Raw genomic sequence first — 20,317 nt, 5'->3', positions numbered from 1 at the left:
ATAGATGGTAGCCTAGTATGCCAGAGACACACATAGAGTTTGGAATCAGATAGATTGAACTCTGAATCCCAGTTTTTTCTGTTTTTTTTTTTTTTTTAACTAGCTGTGGAACCTTGGGCAAGTGACTAAACCTCATCTGAAAAAGCAGAGAAAATACTTCACAGTAACACTGGGGCTTTAAAAGACACAGGTACAGGGCTTAGTGCCAAGGCCTGGCACACAGAACGGGCTTCATGGCAGATGGGGTATTAGGACTGTCTTGGGAACATTTTGGGCACAGCATATACTAAATGCCCATTCTATTTGAGTTTGAAGAAACTCTTTTTTTGTTGTTTTTGAGACAGAGTCTCCCACTGTCACCCAGGCTGGAGTGCAGTGGTGTGATCTCGGCTCACTGCAAGCTCCGCCTCCTGGGTTCACGCCATTCTCCTGCCTCAACCTCCTGAGTAGCTGGGACTACAGGCGCCCGCCACCACACCCAGCTAATTTTTTTTGTATTTTTAGTAGAGATGGGGTTTCACTGCGTTAGCCAGGATGGTCTCGATCTCCTGATTTTGTGATCCACCCGCCTTGGCCTCCCAAAGTGCTGGGATTATAGGCATGAGCCACTGTGCCTGGCGACTTGAAGAAACTCTTTAAGGCTGGCTAACAAGAAACATCCAGAGGTGTACTTATTTGCTAGACCTAGAATGAAGTTTTGAAAGAGATTTCAGCCATCATTTAGCCCAAATACTATTTGAGTTGAGAGAAGGAAGGCCCAAAGAGAGGTGCTTACTCAGGCCAGGCACGGTGGCTCACACTTGTAATCCCAGCACTTTGGGAGGCCAAGGCGGGCGGATCACCTGAGGTGGGGAGTTTGAGTTCGAAGTGCTTACTCAAACCAGATGCACATTTTTTCTTTAAAGATATAGAAACAAACTAACCAATGTAGGTTTGCATGGTCCCTTCATCTCAAGCTTACTAGACATCTTTTTTTTTTTTTTTAAGATGGAGTCTCACTGTGTCACCCAGGCTGGAGTGCAGTGGCACTATCTTGGCTCACTGCAATGTCTGCCTCCTGGGTTCAAGCAATTCTCCTGCCTCAGCCTCCCAAGTAGCTGGGATTACAGGCATGCACCACCACACCCAGTTAATTTTTGTATTTTCAGTAGAAACAGGGTTTCTTCATATTGGCCAGACTGGTCTTGACCTCCTGACCTCAGGTGATTCACCCACCTTGGCCGCCCAAAGTGTCAGGATTATGGGCATGTGCCACCACGCCTCGCCACATCTCTCTTTCTTAATTAGTAGCCAGGATGGACTTTAAAACCACTAGTGGCAACTAACTGAACCCTAGCTTGGTTGAGTAACGAAGACATTTGCCTTTTTACCTCCTTTGAGAACGAGGTCCCCCGAAACAGGTTTTAGTCCATAGTCTTCTATCCTCTTGCTTACCATGTTATTCCACACATAGCTTTGGTAGCTATGAATATACATTAAGCGATTATTTCTGGGTATCTGGAGGGAAGGAAAAAAAATAGGCAAGAAAACATATTCTAAATATAAAAAGTGCTGTACTTTTTTTTTTTTGAGACGGGGTCTCGCTCTGTCACCCAGGCTGGAGTGCAGTGGCACGATCTTGGCTCACTGCAGCCTCCACCTCCCAAGTTCAAGCAATTCTCCCACCTCAGCCTACCGAGTAGCTGGGATTACAGGGGTGCACCACCATGCCTGATTAATTTTTGTATTTTTAGCAGAGACAGTGTTTCACCATGTTGGCCAGGCTGGTCTCTAACTCCGGACCTCAGGTGATCCGCCCAACTTGGCCTCCCAAAGTGCTGGGATTACAGGGGTGAGCCACTACGCCCAGCCAAAAAGTGCTGTATTTTCTAAGATATCTTGCTTGTTAGTGATAATCCTAGTATAAGAAACTTCTACTGTATTTATTAATTTACTTTTATGTATTTATTTTTGAGGCAGGTTTTCATTCTGTCACCCAGGCTGGAGTGCAGTGGTGTGACCACGGCTCACTGTAGCATCAAACTCCCAGGCTCAGGTGATTCTCCCACCTCAGCCTCTCGAGTAGCTGTGACTACAGGTGTGCACCACCATGCCAGGCTAATTCTTTGAGTTTTCTTTCTAGAGATAGGGTTTTGCCATGTTGCCCAGGCTGGTCACAAACTCCTAGGTTCAAGCTATCCACCAGTCTCAGCCTCCCAAAGTGCTGGAATTACAGGCATGAGCCACTGTGCCCAGCCAAAACTTCTACTTTAATCTCTCATTTTTTCTTTTTCTTTTTAGTCTCTCATTTTTATTTATTTTTCCTTCTACTTTAATCTCTTGTTTTTTTTTTTTTTTTTTGATACAAAGTCTCACTCCGTCACCTAGGCTGGAGTGCAATGACACGATCTCAGTTCACTGTAACTTCCGCCTCCCAGGTTCAAGTGATTCTCCCACCTCAGCCTTCTGAGTAGCCGGGACTACAGGTGCGCACCACTATGTCCAGATAATAATTTTATTTATTTATTTTGAGACAGAGTCTCGCTTTGTTGCCCAGGCTGGAGTGCAATGGCGTGATCCCGGCTCAATGCAACCTCTGCCTCTTGGGTTCAAGCGATTCTCCTGCCTCAGTCTCTCAAGTAGGTGGGATTACAGGCATCTGCCACTACGCCTGGCTATTTTTTGTATTTTTAGTAGACACAGGGTTTCACCATGCTGGCCAGGCTGGTCTTGAACTCCAGACCTCAGGTGATCTGCCCGCCTTGGCCTCTCAAAGTGCTGGGATTACAGGCATGAGCCACCACACTCGGCCATAATATTTTAGGAAAAGTTTACGAATTTGTATCGGGCCACATTCAAAGTTGTCCTGGGCTGCATGTGGCCTGCAGGCTACAGGTTGGACAAGCCTGCCTTACATCAATGGCACAGTCTTCAAACAAGACTTAAGGAATTTACACACCAATTTTCTTTTCTATTTTTTTTTTTTTTGAGACGGAGTCTCGCTCTGTCGCCCAGGCTGGAGTGCAGTGGCCAGATCTCAGCTCACTGCAAGCTCCGCCTCCCGGGTTCACGCCATTCTCCTGCCTCAGCCTCCCGAATAGCTGGGACTACAGGCGCCCGCCACCTCACCTGGCTAATTTTTTGTATTTTTTAGTAGAGACGGGGTTTCATCATGTTAGCCAGGATGGTCTCGATCTCCTGACCTCGTGATCCGCCCGTCTCGGCCTCCCAAAGTGCTGGGATTACAGGCTTAAGCCACCGCACCCGGCCTACACACCAATTTTCAAGCGAACAGTGCTTTTTCTCCTGTAATTCCATGGATAAAGAGAGAACCTAAACGACTGAACTGACAACTAATTCCATGCAGCAAGAATTCTGCTTTGTTTGTGCATCTAGGAAAAGTAAAACTTAGGTTTAAGGGTTAAACTTTAACATTTGTTACGTTTAACTTTGTTGCCCGGGCTGGAGTGCATGGAGTACTGGATTATACATATCCAAATACTGGTATAGGCTACTCTTGAATCACTATGATGAAACCAGACTAAAATGCAACTATTTAGACTGCTTACTGTTCAACACTTTTACTAAGGCAGTTTACAGTTCTGGTGATGGAATGATCAAGAAATGACGGCCGGGCGCAGTGGCTCAAGCCTGTAATCCCAGCACTTTGGGAGGCCGAGACGGGCGGATCACGAGGTCAGGAGATCGAGACCATCCTGGCTAACACGGTGAAACCCCGTCTCTACTAAAAAACACAAAAAACTAGCCGGGCGAGGTGGCGGGCGCCTGTAGTCCCAGCTACTTGGGAGGCTGAGGCAGGAGAATGGTGTGAACCCGGGAGGCGGAGCTTGCAGCGAGCTGAGATCCGGCCACTGCACTCCAGCCTGGGTGACAGAGCGAGACTCCGTCTCAAAAAAAAAAAAAAAAAAAAAGAAATGACTATACGATAGATTCTGAATTTCTCAAATACCAAGAGACTTAATTTAAACAGAATTTCCACTGAAGATTATGTTTTCCACATCGATGCTTTTCTTGTGCCCTCAATAAGTAATGCCCGCATCCACCCCCTCATCACCACTCAGGGTCTGAACAAAGATTACTCAGGTGAAATACCTCAGCGATCACCTAAGGATCCTTATTTATCTTCCGCTCTTTCAAAATTTGGTAAAATCTTTCAAGATGAAATTTAAAAAGCATTACAACACCTTGAGCCATTGCCTGACTTCACAAATTGCACTCACTATGCCAAATGCAGAGACTATATTCTTCATTCCATATTTTGAAAGTCCTCGAAGCAGCTGCCCTTCCACACACCTTTTGACAGGTAGTTTTCTGAGGGCAGCAGCTGGGTCTTTGGTCTTTGCCCATTCTTCTCTGCATTTAACCAAGTAGCCCTTTTCAGCTGTGGGGGAAAAAAGCTAGGATTAAATAACTTACCCAATAGACAGACTTCCACAACTTAAAAGTACACTTCACAGAGAACACAAAATTAGAAAATGTCATTTGAAATATAGGTGCTGTTTATAGCTTCCACTCATCTGAGGAAGTGTAAAGATGGGAAATACAGAAAGTTTACAGAACTATTTGGCTTTGTCAATGTACGATCACCCTCAGATCAAAAGTAAAAGCTATTTAACTGTTAATTATCATAGCTGATTCAACATGACAAAAACACGGTAGTACTTTCTTCTCTCTTTTTCCATTGTAATGTCAAGTTTAACAGGTTACTTTCCTTAAAATTAGATAATTGTATCTCTTTATAGTTTGCAAATGAACTACCCAAAGTGAGCATAAGTATTTTGACAATCAGTAGTTTAATCCTCTTCATTCAAGATGATTTTAGAGATACTTTTTGGAAAGTTTTGGTGACTTCTTCACACTGCAAATCCTCAAGGTGTTTTTGCCAAGTTTTTATATTCCATTACACTATGTTTTAGTAAAATAACCACAAATGAAATGTTTTAGATTCTTATACACTCAGATTTAGTGAGTGAAGAAAAACATACATATTCATTTAAAAAATATATTTGTATTCAGTTACGAATTAATACACTGAACAAGCTAATAGAGCTAAAATAGAGGTTGGGTGTGGTGGCTCACGCCTGTAATCCTAACTCTGGGAGGCTGAGGTGGGCAGATCACCTGAGGTCAGGAGTTCGAGACCAGGCTGGCCAACATGGTGAAACCCTATCTCTACTAAAAATACAAAATGAGCCAAGCACGGTGATGCATGCCTGTAATCCCAGCTACTCAGGAGGCCGAGGCAGGAGAATCACTTGAACCCAGGAGGCGGAGGTTGCAGTGAGCTGAGATCATGCCATTGCACTCCAGCCTGGGAAATAAGACTAAAACTCCACCTCAAAAAAAAAAAAAAAGCTTAACTAGGATATAAATTATAAATCTTAAATATACACATAAAACTGTTGAAAAATATAAACTTATACTTTTACTGTAAAAACAAGTAAAATACTGAAATAACGACCTCAATTTGCACAAATGCTTTTATTCAAAGCAATTTTATGAATACCTAGCCATACATTCTATTTATTTTCTTAACATGAATTTTATTCTCACCTCCAGAGCGGGGTTTCAATATTAAATCCATGACTTCTGTCCAGGAATTCTGTAGTATTGCTCTAAAATTAAACGACATTTATTTTACTAAATTTTGCATGAAGATAAACTTTATATGCACAAATCTTTGAAGAGTCAACAAATCATATTAACCATACACTGAAGCCTTGACCTCCCAGGCTCTAGCCTAGTGATTCTCCCACCTCAGCTTTCCCACCATCCCGACAGATAGCTGGGACTACAGATGCACACCACCATACCTGGCTAAGTTTTTAACTTATTGTAGAGATGGGGTCTCACTATTGGTCTTAAACTGTTGGGCTCAAGTGATCTTCCCAGCTTGGTCTCCCAAGGTGTTGGGATTACAGACATGAGCCACTACACCTGGTCCAACATTATCTTATTAAACTTAAAAGTAAGCAGAAAATCTAGTATGATACAGATTTCAAATGTAAAAGAACTTAAAGTGCCAAAAGAACTTTTAAAAAAGAGAAAATGGAAAACACAATGCTTACCCGTAATATTTAATATCATTTCAGTTTAAAAATGTGATAACAGTATAAATACTACCTAGTCATGCTTTAAGTAGTTACACATGGTATTATTTATTTATTGAGGTGGAGTCTCATTCTGTTGCCCAGGCTGGAGTGCAATGGTGTGATCTCGGCTCACTACAACCTCTGCCTCCTGGGTTCACGCCATTCTCCTGCCTCAGCCTCCTGAGTAGCTGGGACTACAGGCACCGGCCACAATGCCCAATTAATTTTTGTATTTTTTTTAGTAGAGATGGGGTTTCACCATATTGGTCAGGCTGGTCTCGAACTCCTGACCTTGTGACCCACCCGCCTTGGCCTCCCAAAGTGCTGATTACAGGCGTGAGCCCCCGTGCCCAGCCCACATGGTATTATTTATATAAATCACAGTTAAGTCTTTATGTGTGAAAACTTGTTTGAAACTTCTCAAAAGATTTCTCCACGTTAATACCTTCTTGCCCAGGCAAACAGAAATAAATACGATTTACTCTTCTTTATTATTCTTGTCAAAATGGAAATATCTATATATTAGATGATTATAAAAGTTATATGCTTTTTAAAATTTTTTTATTTGTTGAGACAGTCTCACTCTGTCGTCTAGGCTGGAATGCAGTGGCGTGATCTTGGCTCGCTGCAACCTCTGCCTCTTGGGCTTAAGCAACTCTCCTGTATCATCCTCCTGTGCAGCTGGGACTACAGGCTGCGTCAGCATGCCCGGTTATTTTTTTTTTTTTGAGATGGAGTCTCATTCTGCTGGCCAGGCTGGAGTGCACTGGCATGATCTCAGCTCACTGTAACTTCTGCCTCCCGGGTTCAAGCAATTCTTGTGCCTTAGTCTCCCAAGTAGCTGAGATTACAGGTTTGAGCCACCATGCCTGGCCAATTTTTGTATTTTTAGTAGAGATGGGGTTGTGCCATGTTGGCCAGGCTGGTCTTGAATTTTTGGCCTCACGTGATCCGCCTGCCTCGGCCTCCCAAAGTGCTGGGATTACAGGCACAAACCACTGTGCCTGGCCAATTTGTGTATTTTTAGTAGAGACGAGGTTTCACTGTGTTGGCCTGGATGGTCTCGAACTCCTAGCCTCAAGTGATCAGCCCACCTTGGCCTCACAAAGTGCAGGGATTATAGGCATGAGCCACCATGCCTGGCCTATACATGCTTTCAAAAAACCGAACGGTACGTAAGAACGGTTACGTGTTATTCAATCTCTAGGAAATTAAGCACTGTTAACACTTTAGAGTATATTTTTGTTGGCGAATCTTTAAGTGTATGTAATTCTTCCTTTAACTTTTACTATACTATTGCTGTACAGAAATTACATTTTGTGTATTACACCTATTTCTCATCTTGGAGTCATGTTTAGAAGGACCCTTCCCTATCAAAAGAATATAGGAATCCCCTTCTATTAATTTTTGTTTTTCCAGTTAATTATGGTTCTTTATTTTCACATTTAAGTTATACAATACTGGGCATTTCTGGATATTAAATTATCTAAAATGCTATTTGGTATCTATCAATGACATCACCTGGATTTTCAATCCAATAATGTAATTACATCAACAGATTTCCTATTGCTGGCCACCTTCACAGTCCTGGAACAAGCCATGTTGTATCAGTCCTTAAATATAGTCCTGGGGTGATAAATTATTTACTTGGATAATCTTTTAGCCAATACTGACAAAAAGAGTATAGCACTAATTGGTACTAGGGACTGGTCTGACAGACAGAATAGACACAGAATTTTTTTTTTTTTTTTGAGACGGAGTCTCGCTCTGTCCCCCAGGCTGGAGTGCAGTGGCACGATCTCGGCTCACTGCAAGCTCCGCCTCCCGGGTTCATGCCATTCTCCTGCCTCAGCCTCCTGAGTAGCTGGGACTACAGGCGCCCACCACAGCGCCCGCCTAATTTTTTGTATTTTTAGTAGAGACGGGGTTTCACCGTGGTCTCGATCTCTTGACCTTGTGATCCACCCACCTCGGCCTCCCAAAGTGCTGGGATTACAGGCGTGAGCCACGGCGCACGGCCAGACATAGATTTTTACACTAAAAAACCTTTGTTAGGCTGAGCGTGGTGACTCACGCCTGTAATCTCAGCACTTTGGGAGGCTGAGGCAGGTGGATAGCAAGGGCAGGAGATCAAGACCATCCTGGCTAACCCGGTAAAACCCCATCTCTACTAAAAATACAAAAAAAATAGCCGGGCGTGGTGGCACGTACCTGTAGTCCCGGCTACTTGGGAGACTGAGGCAGGAAAACTGCTTAACCCAGGAGGCGGAGTTTGCAATAAGCCAAGATGGCGCCACTGCACTCCAGCCTGGGCGACAGAGCAAGACTGCATCTCAAAAACAAAACACAAAACAACAACAACAAAAAAAACCTTTGTTAGATATCAATTACAGCCTGCAGGCCCAATCTGGTTGTCCACCTAATTCTGTTGTTTTATTGGAAAACAGCCGTGCTCATTGCTTTGCATATCGTCCATAGTTGCTTTTGCAGTATAACTCCAGAGCTTAGCACCTGCAGCAAACATTGAATGGCCCACAAAGCCTAAAATATTAACTAACTGTTCCTCTTTTTTTTTTTTTTTGAGACAGTCTCGCTCTGTCGCCCAGGCTGGAGTGCAGTGGCGCGATCTCGGCTCACTGCAAGCTCCGCCTCCCGGGTTCACGCCATTCTCCCACCTCAGCCTCCGAGTAGCTGGCACTACAGGCGCGTGCCACCTCGCCCGGCTAGTTTTTTGTATTTTTAGTGGAGACGGGGTTTCACCGTGTTAACCAGGATGGTCTCGATCTCCTGACCTCGTGATCCACCCGCCTCGGCCTCCCAAAGTGCTGGGATTACAGGCTTGAGCCACCGCGCCCGGCCCTAACTGTTCCTTTACAGAAAACCTTTGCCAACACCTGATATAACATATTAAACAGTTTCTTAACTGTAGGACTTTTCAATGCCTTTAAGATGCTACCATATACTGTAAAGGTTCAGTATACAATGCCGTATTAAATATATACAGATTTGGTTTACAACAGGCCGTATTATCTAGCACTCTACACATTAAGATGTTTTGTACTTTTTTTTTTTTTGAGACGGAGTCTTGCTCTGTCGCCCAGGCTGAAGTGCAGTGGCACGATCTCGGCTCACTGCAAGCTCAGCCTCCTGGGTTCACACCATTCTCCTGCCTCAGCCTCCCAAGTAGCTGGGACTACAGGCACCTGCCACCACGCTTGGCTAATTTTTTTGCATTTTTTTAGTAGAGACGGGGTTTCATTGTGTTAGCCAGGTCCACCCAGCCCCCTAACCCCTGGTAGCTACCCTTCTACTTTCTATGACTTTTGACTACTCTAGGAACCTCATATTTATGAGAAATCATACCATATTTGTTCTTTTGTTACTGGCTATGTCAGGTAACAAAGTTCCCAACGCTTATCCATGTGATAGCAAGTGTCAAAATTCCCTCCTTTTGAATCGCTTGAGCGCAGAAGGTGGAGGTTACAGTGGGTCGAGATGGTGCCACTGTACTCCAGCTTAGGTGACAGAGCAAGACTCCATCTCAAAAAAAAAAAAAAAAAATCCCCCTTTGAAAGGCTTCCATATTCCATTGTATGTATGTGCCACATTTTGTTACACTTGGGTTGCTTGGGTAGCTCCTACTTTTTGGCTACTGTGAATGGTGCTATTATGAACATAGTGTACAAATATCTGGTGAGTTCCCACTGTCATTTCTTTTGGGTATATACTGAGAAGTGGAATTGTTCGATTATAACGTAATTTGTGTTTAATTTCTTTTTTTCTTTTGAGACGGAGCCTTGCTCTGTCGCCAGGCTGGAGTGCAGTGCTGCCATCTCGGCTTACTGCAACCTCTGCTTTCCGAGTTCAAGTGATTCTCCTGTCTACGCCTCCTGAGCAGCTGGTACTACAGGTGTGTGCCACCGTGCCCAGCTAGTTTTTTGTATTTTTAGTAGAGACTGTCTTCACCATGTTGGTCAGGCTGGTCTCAATCTCTTGACCTCGTGATCCACCCGCCTCAGCCTCCTAAAGTGCTGGGATTACAGGCGTGGGCCACCGCACCCAGCCTACATTTAATTTCTTAAGAAATCACCATACTGTTCTCTACAATGGCTATACTATTTTACACCCCCACCAGCAAAGCCCAGGTTTCTAATTTCTCTGTACCCTTACCAACACTTGTTATTTGTTGTTTTGTTTTGTGATAACAGCCTTTCCAATGGATATGAAGTGGTACCTCATGGTGATTTCTATTTGCTTCTCTCTAATGACTAGTGATGTTGAACACCAATCTGTATGTCTTTGGAAACACATTTACTGAAATCCTTTGTCCATTTTTGAATTGGTTTTTCTTTGGTGGTTGTTGAGTTGTAGGAGTTCTTTATATATTCTAGATTTAAGTCTCTTCTCAAATGTATGATTGAAATATTTTCTTCTGTGTGTTATCTTTTCATTCTGCTGATAGCGTCCTTTGATGCACGTTTTTCATTTTGATAAAGTCCAAACTTACCTATTTTTTCTTTTGTTTGTTGCCTGTGCTTTTGGTGTCATATCCAAGAAACCACTGACAAATCCAAGCATGAAGTTTTCGCCTGTTTTCTTCTAAGAGTTTGCGTAAGTGCAGCTCTTATGTTTAGATCTTTGGTTCATTTTGAGTTTATTTTATCTTATTATTATTTTTTTGAGACAGAGTTTCACTCTGTCGCCCAGGCTGGAGTGCAGTGGTGAAATCTTGGCTCACTGCAACCTCTGTCTCCCAGGCTAAAGCAATTCTCCTGCCTCAGCCTCCCGAGTAGCTGGGATTACAGGTGTGCACGTCACCACACTCAGATAATTTTTGTATTTTTAGTAGACACGGGGTTTCACTATGTTGGCCAGGTTGATCTCAAACTCCTGACCTCAAGCGATCTGCCGCCCACCTTGGCCTCCCAAAGTGCTGGGATTATGGGCATGAGCCACTGTGCCCGGCTCACTTTCTTTTAAAGTTTTTATTGAGGTATTCAATAATTTACATACTACGTAATTCACCCATGTAAGTATGCAACTCAATGGCTTTTAGTATTTTAAAAGAATTGTGAAGCCGGGCGCGGAGGCTCAAGCCTGTAATCCCAGCACTTTGGGAGGCCGAGACGGGTGGATCATGAGGTCAGGAGATCGAGACCATCCTGGCGAACACAGTGAAACCCCGTTTCTACTAAAAAATACAAAAAACTAGCTGGGTGAGGTGGCGGGCGCCTGTAGTCCCAGCTACTCGGGAGGCTGAGCCAGGAGAATGGTGTGAACCTTGGAGGCGGAGCTTGCAGTGAGCTGAGATCCGGCCACTGCACTCCAGCCTGGGCGACAGAGCGAGACTCCGTCTCAAAAAATAAATAAATAAAAATAAAATAAATAAATAAAAGAATTGTGGAGCATTACACAATTTTAGAACATTTTTATCAACCCCCCCCAAAAATCCTATCCCATTAGTAGTCATTCCCCATTGGTCCTGTTCTAGCTTTTTCTATAGATTTGCTCACATTGGAAATTTCACAGAAATTGAGTGATTCACTCATTCTCTGGCAGGGTCTTGCTCTGTCATCCAGGCTACAGTACAGCGGGGGTACACTGTTCACTGCATCCTTACATTTCTGGGCTTAAGAGATTCTCCTGCCTCAGCCTCCTGAGTAGCTAGGACCAAAGCCAGGCAGTACCACACTCAGCTATTTTTTTAAAATTTTTATTTTGTAGAGATGAGGCCTTGTCTATGGTGCCCAGGCAGGTCTTCAACTCCTGGCCTCAAGTGATCCTTCCACCTTGGCCTCTTGAATTGTTGGGATTACAGGCATGAGCCACTGTGCCCAGCCTACTTAGCAATGTTTTCAAGGTTCACTCATGTTGCAGAATGTATCAGTACTGTGGGTACAGTAATGTGGGTATGAATTCCTTTTTATTGCTAAGTAATATTCTACTCTATATTACTGTATATTACACTTTATATTTTATTTATCCATTCATCAGTAGGTGGACATTTGGGTTGTTTCCAGCCTTTTGGCTGCTATGAACATCTGTATAAACTTTTGTGTGAACATATGATTGTCAGTTGTCCTCAGTATACACCTAGAAATGCAACTTCTGGGTCACAGGCTAACTTTATAAGCTTTTGAGGAACTGTTGGGCTATTTTCCAAAATGGCTATACCATTTTACATTCCACCAGGGACGTGTAAGGGTTCCAATTTCTCCAATCCTAACACTTGTTTTTTCTGCCTTTTTAAATTTTAGCTATCCTAGTGGGTATGAAGAGGCATCTCATTGTGGTTTTGATTTGCATTTCCTAAAGATTAGTGATAAACATATTTTTGTGTGCTTATTGGCCATTTGTTTACATTATTTAAAGAAAAGTCTGTTCAGACCCTTTGCCAAGTTTTAGAATGGGTTGTCTTTCTGTTCTTGAGTTGTAAGAGTTTTTAATATTTTGGATACAAGTCATTTTTCCACCTATACAATATAAACTGAAAGTCTGTTTTTTCCCTCGGGAAATTCTCTGGTGTTAACAGTGGGTTTCTTTGAAAGCAGGAAATATTCCTATGTTGTAAAAATGAATGATTTGGAATTTTGAGCTGACTGTACTGACCTTTGGGCATGCTCTGTAATTGTTGTGGGATAAATTTGATCTTAGTTATTTACATTTATTTACATTATCTTTGGCGTACACAACGTGTAAGATTTCATGGCTGTCCTTCTGCCAAATTAATTACAAATTTATAGGTTGATACAGCCCTCCCTTAAATATTCTGCCCATAATACAATTAGCATTTTTACTATTTTTATCAATGTCCTCTGACCATTAGCAAGGTTGAGAAACATATTAGCAATCACTATATTCTTGGCATAAAAATAGATGTGGCATAAACATCATTTCACTTCATTTTCACCACCCTGTGAATTGATATCATTATCTCCATTCTATATATGAGTAATTTGAGGCTCAGAACTCAAGCCTGTTTTCACCTGAGCTTTTTAACCTCCTCAAAGAGGCAGAGGAAATAGAGATTTTTATCATTTTGCACTTTTAAAATCACAAAAATGAATGCAACTTCATAGTTTAGATGCTGAAACAATGGACTGGAAGCCCGGAAAACTCTATTCCCAAACTACAGTCAAGCAACTGATGAGTTCAGGCAGACCTTTCTAAGTCTAAGTTTGTTAACATGAAGGCTCTGAAAGACAAGGAAGAACATGAACGCTCAGATCGTTTCCAGCTTGTAAATACCACAATTCTAACTCCCACGTGAATAGTTTATGTAACAGAGTCTCTGCTGGGCAACAGGATTCCAGAAGTAGATTTATGAACCCAACTATTTATTGATGGATTCCCACTGCAGGTTACACTGGAGGGGTTCTTAATTGTTTAAAAGTAAATGACAGGCCAGGTGCGGTGGCTCACGCCTGTAATCCCAACACTTTGGGAGGCCAAGGCGGGCAGATCACCAGGTCAGGAGATTGAGACCATCCTGGCTAATACAGTGAAATCCCATCTCTACTAAAAAATACAAAAAATTAGCCGGGCGTGGTGGCGGGTGCCTGTAGTCCCAGCTACTCGCGAGGCTGAGGCAGGAGAATGGGGTGAACCCGGGAGGTGGAGCTTGCAGTGAGCCAAGATTGCGCCACTGCACTCCAGCCTGGGAGACAGAGCGAGACTCCGTCTCAAAAACAAAACAAAACAAAAAGTAAATGACAGTTCTTAAATTCCATGTCACTAACTTTTATCATTTATTCCCTTCTTTAAAGAGTGAGGAAAGAGGTCCAGGCACAGTGGCTCACGCCTGTAATCCCAGCACTTTGGGAGGCCAAGGCAGGCAGATCACTGGAGGTCAGGAGTTCCAGACCAGCCTGGCCAACATGGCAAAACCTCAGCTCTACTAAAAACACAGAAATTTGCTGGGTGTGATGGTGCATGCCTGTAATCCCAGCTACTCAGGAGGCTGAGGTGGGAGAATCATTGAACCTGGGAGACGGAGGTTGCAGTGAGCCAAGATGGCGTCACTGCACTCCAGCCTGGGCAACAGAGTGAGACTTCATTTCTTTCTTTCTTTTTTTTTTTTTTGAGACGGAGTCTGGCTCTGTCGCCCAGGCTGGAGTGCAGTGGCGCGATCTGGGCTCACTGCAAGCTCCGCCTCCCAGGTTTACGCCATTCTCCTGCCTCAGCCTACCGAGTAGCTGGGACTACAGGCGCCCGCCACCTCACCCGGCTAGTTTTTTGTATTTTTTAGTAGAGACGGGGTTTCACTCTGTTAGCCAGGATGGTCTCGATATCCTGACCTCGTGATCCACCCACCTCGGCCTCCCAAAGTGCTGGGATTATAGGCTTGAGCCACCATGCCTGGCCGTGAGACTTCATTTCAAAAAATAAAAACAAAAAATAAAATTAAGAGCGAGGGAAGGGCAGATCAAAGTTTAATAAATGTGTTAACATAGATCAGAAAATGTATCATCTCTGTCTGGCTACTTCAGGTCTGAGTTACCCAACTGATTACTGTTGACTTACTTACTGAGTCAAGACTTACCCATTACAAAATAAAAATAAAAATAGGGCTGGGAGCAGTGGCTCACACTTGTAATCCCAACACTTTGGGAGGCTGAGGTGGGCAGATCATTTGAGGTCAGGAGTTCAAGACCAGCCTGGCCAAAATGGTGAAATTCCTGTCACTTCTAAAAACACAACAAAGTTAGCTCGGTGTGGTGGCAAGAGCATGTAATCTCAGCTACTCGGGACGCTGAGGCAGGAGAATTGCTTGAACCTGGGAGCAGAAGTTGCAGTGAGCCAACATTGCACCACTGCACTTCAGCCTGAGCAAGAGAAAGATTCCATCTCAAAAAATAAAAAATAAATAAAAAATAAAAAAATAGCTGGGCGTGGAGGCTGAGGCTCATGCCTGTAATCCCAGCACTTTGGGAGGCCGAGGTGGGTGGATCACCTGAGCTCCGGAGTTCAAGACCAGCCTGACCAACATGAAGAAACCCCATCATTCCTAAAAATACAAAATTAGCCAGTCGTGGTGGTGCATGCCTGTAATCCCAGTGACTTGGGAGGCTGAGACAGGACAATCACTTGAACCCAGGAGGTGGAGGATGTGGTGAGCCAAGATCGTGCTATTGCACTCTGGCCTGGGCAAAAAGCGCGAAACTCCGTCTCAAAATAAATAAATAAAATACAATAAAAAAAAAAAAAAAAAGAACCCCTGGATGGGTTACCAAGAGTGGTAGGAAAGCTCACTTTTCAGGTCAAATCCTTTTGAACTCCGATTTTTTACCTTGTGCATTCATTAACTTAAAACAAAAATCATGAGACTGTGGTTCATTGGCCCCAGACATGAGAGAATGTAGAAATAATTAAAAACACCACCACCAACAAACCCTGCTTCTTTTATGAGAAAGCTCTTTTTGACAAAAGATATTAAATACCAACCTTCCAACCTGATACGTAGGGACAGCTGTGGTTCCAAATCTTTGCATTCCATAGTAGTTAATAAATCCAATCTCCTTGAGAGAGTTCATAGCTTGCTGTACTTGGTCATCAGTTCCTGTTATATTTCTACAGGGACCCAAATTATTCAGAGAAAAAAAGTTACGGTCAAACACTCAGGGATGCAGATCATAAATGACTACGGCCTGGCTTCCACGTCTTTTGTTCACTCTCCTGCAGCTTTCTCTCTACCTCCCAAGGGCTCTTTCTTTCTCTTTTTAAGTTGTGGTAAAATATTTATAATGTCAAATTTACTATTTTAGCCATTTTTAAGTGTGTAATTCGGCGGTATTCACCCATTTATGGCAGAGGTTGCAACTTTTTGAATTTTTGCAATCAGACCTTGGCGATGACCTTGAGCAGTAGGATATAAATACTTCCCACATGCTTAGCATTCCAATAATGGAACACTAGCACACATGGGTTAATTACATTCACAACGTTGGGCAACCTTCACCACTATCTACTTCCCAAAGTTTTTCCTGTTCCCAAAATGAAACTCTGCACCCACTAAACAGTAACTTTCCATTATTCCTACCCTTTTCCCCACTATTCTACTTTCTGTGTCTATGAATTTGCTTATTCTAGGTGCTTTAAGTGGCATCACCGGCTCGGTGTCTTTTACCACAGCATTTGAAGGAGATGGTGTCTTTCCAAAGGCTGAGCTAGGTTTTCGAGTGGCAACGTGTCCATACAAATCCTACAGAGCTATGTGCTCTCCCAGCTCTGCCAGGCCCTGCTCTGCCCTCCCTTGCTGCCACTCCTGTTCTGTTAGTACCAGCTCACCAGGACCTTATGACCAACCGTGAGTAACAGACTCAAGATGCCCTGGCCAGACCCTCTGGTCTACATCCCTACCTGCAGTTCTTTACCTGAGCACAACAGTGAAGTGGTTTCCTTGAAGCTCTCCCAATTTCAGAGGGTTTTTTTGATAGCTGAAATTCCCTAGCTTAAAGTTCATCAAGCACTTATTCAGGTGGGCAAGTCTTTGTGCAGTTATTCTTAAAAACAAAAAAGCAACAAAACAAAAAAGAGTAGAAAGAGGGTCATGAGATATTGATTGTCTGCCTTGAACAGTACAGAAAACAAGATACAACACAGCTATGACTTCCTAAAAGGAAAAGGCACTGCAGCAGGTAAGGCGGGAGTGTCCTTCTCTTCTCTCTGCATTCTTCCTTCCGTGTAATGGTACGTGCTCCTGTTGAAATTGCATACTCCTGGCCATATTTTATACACTTAAAGCCTCTTGTTATTTATATGCTGATGAGTAACAGACAATAATTTCTGTGGAATTTTCTATTTTTTTGTGGGGAGAGAGGTGAGAAAAGGGACACGGACAGAAACAAATCCCATATAAAGAATGGTATCAAGCATTTAAAAAAAGGTCATTATTTTTGTCTATCAGAAAAATATTATAAACTCATTATAGAAAAATTGGAAAATATAAAAAGAGAAAAGGAAAAGAAATTCATACTTTCATTGACTGAAAATTATTTCCACTGACATCTAACTTTTTATTTCTTCCCTTTCTTTTTTTAAAGATATGTCATATATAGCTGGAATTCTACCCAAATCTGTACCATGCTGCTATCATTTCATATACAGAAATTTTCATTAGAAATTCCTTGCCTTCTTCAATAGGAAATATATGTAGAGAAACAGAGTACTGAAAAGCCTTTCTCCCCTTTATATCTCTAGTATCACCACTAGCAGCCAATGTTGTTCCCCTCCCCTCCCCTCCCCTTCCTTCCTCCCTCCCCCCCGCCCCCTTCCTTCCTTTCCTTTCTTTCTTTTTGAGACAGTCTCGCTCTGTTGCCCAGGCTACAGTGCAGTGGCATGATCTCAGCTCACTCTGCCTCCCAGGCTCAAGTGGTTCTCCTGCCTCAGCCTCCCAAGTAGCTGGGATTATAGGCGCACACCACCATACCCGGCTAATTTTTGTAGTTTTAGTAGAAATGGGGCTTCACCATGTTGGCCAGGCTGATCTTGAACTCCTGACCTCAGGTAATCTGCCCTGAGATTACAGGTGTAAGCCACCGCGCCCAGCTAATTTTTATTTTTATTATTATTTTTTTTGAGACAGAGTTTTGCTCTGTTGCCCAGGCTAGAGTGCAGTGTTGCGATCTCAGCTCACTGAAAGCTCCGCCTCCTGGGTTCACGCCATTCTCTTGCCTCAGCCTCCCGAGTAGCTGGGACTACAAGTGCCTGCCACCATGCCCAACTAATTTTTTGTGTTTTTAGTAGAGACGAAGTTTCACCATGTTTGCCAGGATGGTCCCGATCTCCTGACCTCGTGATCCGCCCGCCTCGGCCTCCCAAAGTGCTGGGATTACAGGCGTGAGCCACTGCGCCTGGCTCTAATTTTTATATTTTTAGTAGAGATGGGGTTTCACCATGTTGGCCAGGCTGATCTTGAACTCCTGACCTCAGGTGATCCACCCACATTGGCCTCGCACAGCGCTGTGATTACAGGCGTGAGATAAGTTTGAGAGATTCGAATCTGCCTCAGTCTCCCAAGTAGCTGAGAATACAGGTACACGCCACCACACCTGGCTATTTTTTTTGTATTTTCGGTAGAAACAGAGTTTCACCATGTTGGCCAGGCTGGTCTCCATCTCCTGGCCTCAACTGATCTTCCCACCTCAGCTTCCCAAAGTGTTGGGATTATAGGCATGAGCCAGTGCACCTGGCCGTCTTTTTGGTTTTTTAGGCTGCCACGATCCAACTGAGGATCACACATTGAAGTTGTGATGCCTATTTGGTTTCCATTAAGTGATCTGTCTAGCCTTGTTTTTCATGATATCTGGCCCTAAGAATCCAGGCCAGTGCTTTTACACATCTTTCAATGTGGATTTGTCTGATTGTTTCCTCATGCTGAGACTCAGGTAAACATTTTGGTAGAAATATTCCTTAGGGGGCCGGGCGCAATGGCTCAAGCCTGTAATCCCAGCACTTTGGGAGGCCGAGATGGGCGGATCACGAGGTCAGGAGATCGAGACCATCCTGGCTAACATGGTGAAACCCCGTCTCTACTAAAAAATACAAAAAACTAGCCTGGGTGAGGTGGCAGGCGCCTGTAGTCCCAGCTACTCGGGAGGCTGAGGCAGGAGAATGGCGTAAATCCGGGAGGTGGAGCTTGCAGTGAGCTGAGATTCGGCCACTGCACTCCAGCCTGGGCGACAGAACGAGACTCTGTCTCAAAAAAAACGAGACTCTGTCTCAAAAAAAAAAAAAAAAGAAGTATTACTTAGGTGATACGGCCCTTTTCAATGCATCAAATCAAAAGGCAGTTATTTAGTTTGTCATCACTGGTAATAGCTTTAATCATCTAATTATAGGATAGTATTTACTAGATTTTTATACTCTAAGAGTCTCTTTGCCTTTGCTTTTAATTAATGGGGAAATACTTTTGAAATTGTGTAAAAATCTTGTTCCCCTAAAGTCTTTTACCCAATTTTTAGGTACCCAAGCATGATTGTTGGCTGAATTGAATATTACTGTGTTGACTGAAACTGTGTTTCTATATTTGTTGGCATTCTTCTGTAAATAAAAACCATGCAGGGGCCAGGCACGGTGGCTCACCCCTGTAATCCTAGTACTTTAGGAGGCCTAGACGGGCAGATCTCTTGAGCCCAGGAGTTCGAGACCAGCCTGACCAACAGAGCAAGATCTCTAAAATTAAAAAAAACAACTATATATATAGATAAATTTTAGTTAAATTCATGAATCTTTTTTTCTTAAAAAAAAAAAAAAAAAATTGCTCTGAGGCCGGGTGCAGTGGTTCACACCTGTAAACCCAGCACTTTGGGAGGCCGAGGTGGGTGGATTGCCTGAGGTCAAGAATTCAAGACCAGCCTGGCCAATATGGTGAAACTCCGTCTCTATTAAAAATACAAAACTTAATGCCAGGTGTGGTGGCTCACGCCTGTAATCCCAGCTACTCAGGAGAATGAGGAAGGAGATTTGCTTGAGCTTGGGAGGTGGACGTTGCAGTGAGCTGAGATTGTGCCATTGCACTCCAGCCTGGCCAACAGAGAGACTCTGTCTCAAAAAAAGAAAAAAAAAAAAAAAAAAAAAGCCCTGAGATTTAAGTCATACTTAGGATGTCGCCAGTCAGAGATTTCTTTTTTTTTTTTAAGACGGGAGTCTTGCTCTGTGTGGCACGATCTCAGCTCACTGCTACCTCTGGCTCCTGAATTCAAGGAATTATCCTGCCTTTGTTTCCTGAGTAGCTGGGGCTACAGGCACACACTACCATGCCTGGCCAATTTTCATATTTTTAGCAGAGATGGAGTTTCATCAGGTTGGCCAGGCTGGTCTCAAACTCCTGGCCTCAAGTGATCCACCCGCCTCGGCCCCCCAAAGTGCTGGGATTACAGCGGTCAGCCACTAATCTCAAATTTAAGTAGAGTACTATTTTTCCTTTTTTTTTAGATGGAGTTTTGCTTTTGTTGCCCAGGCTGGAGTGCAATGGTGCGATCTCGGCTCACCGCAACCCTCACTTCCCGGGTTCAAGCGATTCTCCTGCCTCAACCTCCCGAGTAGCTAGGATTACAGTCATGTAGCACCATGCCTGGTTAATTTTGTATTTTTAGTAGAGACAGCATTTCTCCATGTTGGTCAGGCTGGTCTCAAATTCCCGACCTCAGGTGATCCACCTGCCTCAGCCTCCCAAAGTGCTGGGATTATAGGCATCAGCCACCATGCCCAGTCTAAGCAGAGTA

At 43.5% G+C, this 20,317-nt stretch overlaps 1 protein-coding gene across 2 annotated transcripts in view; it reads right to left on the bottom strand.

Annotated features, from left to right (window-relative positions):
• Nucleotides 1-20,317, bottom strand: part of PUS7 (pseudouridine synthase 7) — an 81,175-nt gene that overhangs the window by 20,859 nt on the left and 39,999 nt on the right. For both annotated transcript variants that reach the window (XM_030933305.1, XM_030933304.1), the window contains exons 8-12: nt 16,466-16,594; nt 15,537-15,662; nt 5,554-5,615; nt 4,221-4,381; nt 1,371-1,497 (exon numbers count right to left, since the gene is read on the bottom strand). In XM_030933305.1, the coding sequence (XP_030789165.1) occupies nt 1,371-1,497; nt 4,221-4,381; nt 5,554-5,615; nt 15,537-15,662; nt 16,466-16,594 (605 nt within the window). The remainder of the gene's footprint in view (nt 1-1,370; nt 1,498-4,220; nt 4,382-5,553; nt 5,616-15,536; nt 15,663-16,465; nt 16,595-20,317) is intronic.

This window comes from Rhinopithecus roxellana, chromosome 6 (assembly GCF_007565055.1).
Source record: "Rhinopithecus roxellana isolate Shanxi Qingling chromosome 6, ASM756505v1, whole genome shotgun sequence".
Taxonomy (NCBI): domain Eukaryota; kingdom Metazoa; phylum Chordata; class Mammalia; order Primates; family Cercopithecidae; genus Rhinopithecus; species Rhinopithecus roxellana.
The sequence above is the reverse complement of the archived record's forward strand: the minus strand, read 5'-3'. Positions and strand labels throughout refer to the sequence as shown.